This window comes from Hipposideros armiger, unplaced genomic scaffold (genome assembly GCF_001890085.2).
Source record: "Hipposideros armiger isolate ML-2016 unplaced genomic scaffold, ASM189008v1 scaffold_58, whole genome shotgun sequence".
NCBI lineage: Eukaryota > Metazoa > Chordata > Mammalia > Chiroptera > Hipposideridae > Hipposideros > Hipposideros armiger.
In genome coordinates, this window is record NW_017731408.1 from 5,027,263 (window position 1) to 5,029,928 (window position 2,666).

Sequence of the window (2,666 nt, forward strand, 5' to 3'; positions counted from 1 at the left end):
GCAAGTTATTTTACAAAAGTTACATTAAAACTAGCTTTGTGGAACGTAAACCCATAAATGAGGGCTAATAAGAACTTTATTACCTGCCCGAGGCACTGGATGCTCTATTATTTGTTGACTTTTTATTCTTCATATTTCTATCTTCAATTGTTTTCTATTAAATAGAAAAAGCCATAGATGAATTACTCACCATAACTATCATAGTTAGGCTTAGAGGTCAAATTGCCAGTAAATCAATGTTTCTTAAGCACCTACAGTCAAGTACAGTGGTCACTGAACACAGATAAGGATAGTACATTTAAGAGACAGTTGACTGACAATGAACAAATTGACCGTGAAGGAGATAAACTAGCGTCCAGTGACATAGGGGCTAGAGTGGAGACGAGGGGCTCCTTTAGTGAAGGGGATCAGGGATCAGGCCTCCCTGAGGGCTTGGCATCAGAGCCAAGAACAATGATGAGTGAAAAGGGGCCTCCTGAAGGTCTATGGGGAGAAAGAAACAGTAAGTGGAGAGCCTGAAAGGGGAATTTTTTTTCTTCTTTTAATTTTATTGGGGAACACCCATGGCCATTGGTTACACATTGCTTTCATGCTACAATGGCATAGTTGATTATTTTAGGGAGGGCACAGCTCACTGTGGCCCATGCAGGGATTGAACCTTGATGTTATTAGCATGATGCTCTAACCAACTGAGCTAACTGGTCACCCCGACAGGGGAATTTTGAGAAACAAAAGAAGGTGAATGATGTTGAAGTGCAGTGAACAGCAGGGAGAGTAGAGGACTACGTGGTCAGTGATTCGTGGTCAGAGAAGAATCACGTGAGGTAGTTAGAGAGTGGTAAGGAGTTCGCCTTTATTCTCACGGTGAGAATCCGGTAGAGAGCTCAGCAGGGGAATGATTTGATTCAGACTTAAAAAGATCACTCAGTAGAGAGTAAGAATAGAGGATTCGGTCAGAGAGGATTCAGTCAAGAGAAATATGGTATGATCTTACTTGTTATATGTCAATTGCTTGTTCTCATCTAGAATTACCTCTATTAGACATTTCTAAGATCCTGTCTACAAAATTCCAGAATACCCTTCTTCCTTTTTAAGGAATAACTTTTGCACTTTACACAGACAGGAGGCTGCTAGCATTAAAATGAGAACACAGATGTAAACACATCCCTAACTTGGCATTAATGTTTTTTTCTTAAGGAAAGTAGTGAAGGACAATGTGCCTAAAACATGACTTAATGAACCGTCTTCATAAATTTTAATAAAAAGCTAATACTCTGTATTATACGAGTTCTGTTCAACCAGAAGTTTTCAGCTAGCACTGTTATCTTCCCCAATAATAAATACATAGAGCCACGAGCTAACTGCAACTATAAGAGATAAAGACTCAATTCAGGAGAAATGAAGACTAAAAATGCTACTCCATAAAATTTAAAAGTATAGTACTCTGGTGCCATACAGCGTAGNATAAATTTTAATAAAAAGCTAATACTCTGTATTATACGAGTTCTGTTCAACCAGAAGTTTTCAGCTAGCACTGTTATCTTCCCCAATAATAAATACATAGAGCCACGAGCTAACTGCAACTATAAGAGATAAAGACTCAATTCAGGAGAAATGAAGACTAAAAATGCTACTCCATAAAATTTAAAAGTATAGTACTCTGGTGCCATACAGCGTAGGGACAAGTAATCCTACAACACTGCAAATCTGGTTCTCAAGCTTGTAATAACAATGTTTCTCATAATGGCCCTGTGCATCAATTTTAACAAGCGTGGATATTAAACATTTCTTAAAGATTTTCATTAAAACTTGTAAATTGTTCAAAGTGATATCTAAAGGAATAGCTTGTACTAATTCAAAACTTCAGAAATTGTTCCAGATGGCTGCATTTTAAAAACATAAAGCCCTATAGAAACCTATCCACATATGGGTATGTATTTCTGAAATATTTAAAAGTATATTATGATCACATACTTCTGATAATTTTTAATGAGGCATTGGGTTTTATTATATTCACTGCAAACATTCCCTGAAGTTAAAATTCTATTGAATTAAATAAGAACCACCTGAAAATATAATACCACTATTAAAAGTTGCGTTTTCCACAGGTAATTCAGAAGCACAACACATGGAAGACACAATATTTAAAAGTGGTATGTTGAGCTTTAAGCTGTAGCATAAAAGGTATGATTTTATATAAATACCTTTGCAGACTCAGTTGCATTGGTAGATAGTAAGAGACTCTGAGATTTCAATAGTGGTGGATCAACTGTTACGTCTTCACTCATACTCAGGTCAGCTTTCTCCTCTTCCTCTTCAAGATCATCAGTAGTTACTTGGCTTTCCTTTGATTTCTCAAGTGTGGAATTAACAAAGTCTATCAAAAATGAATTCTCTTGATTTTCATTTGATTTCAAGGAATTACGGTTTTCAATGAATTCTTCATTCTGGTCTATTTTGAGACAGAGGAACAGAATTAAAATTCCATTATAAATTAATAAGATGGATAATAGATTCATTTCCTTTCCATTAAATGAAGACTGTCCCTACACCCTTTTTCTTGCAAAATAAAATATGAAGAAAACTACCAATTCAACTTGAATAAACTTTTTTTCTAAAGTGATCCACAAAAGAGAAAATGGCTACTCAAACTACTAAAGCATCTG

The 2,666-nt window shown here is 35.8% G+C and overlaps 1 protein-coding gene across 1 annotated transcript in view; it reads right to left on the reverse strand.

Moving 5' to 3' along the window:
• MAP9 (microtubule associated protein 9) overlaps window positions 1-2,568 on the reverse strand; it is a 12,282-nt gene extending 9,714 nt beyond the window's left edge. The window contains exons 1-2 of the mRNA XM_019641159.1: window positions 2,205-2,568; window positions 84-154 (exon numbers count right to left, since the gene is read on the reverse strand). Coding sequence (XP_019496704.1) covers window positions 84-154; window positions 2,205-2,519 — 386 coding nt within the window. The 5' untranslated portion in view covers window positions 2,520-2,568. The remainder of the gene's footprint in view (window positions 1-83; window positions 155-2,204) is intronic.
• Between the last annotated feature and the right edge of the window lie 98 nt (window positions 2,569-2,666).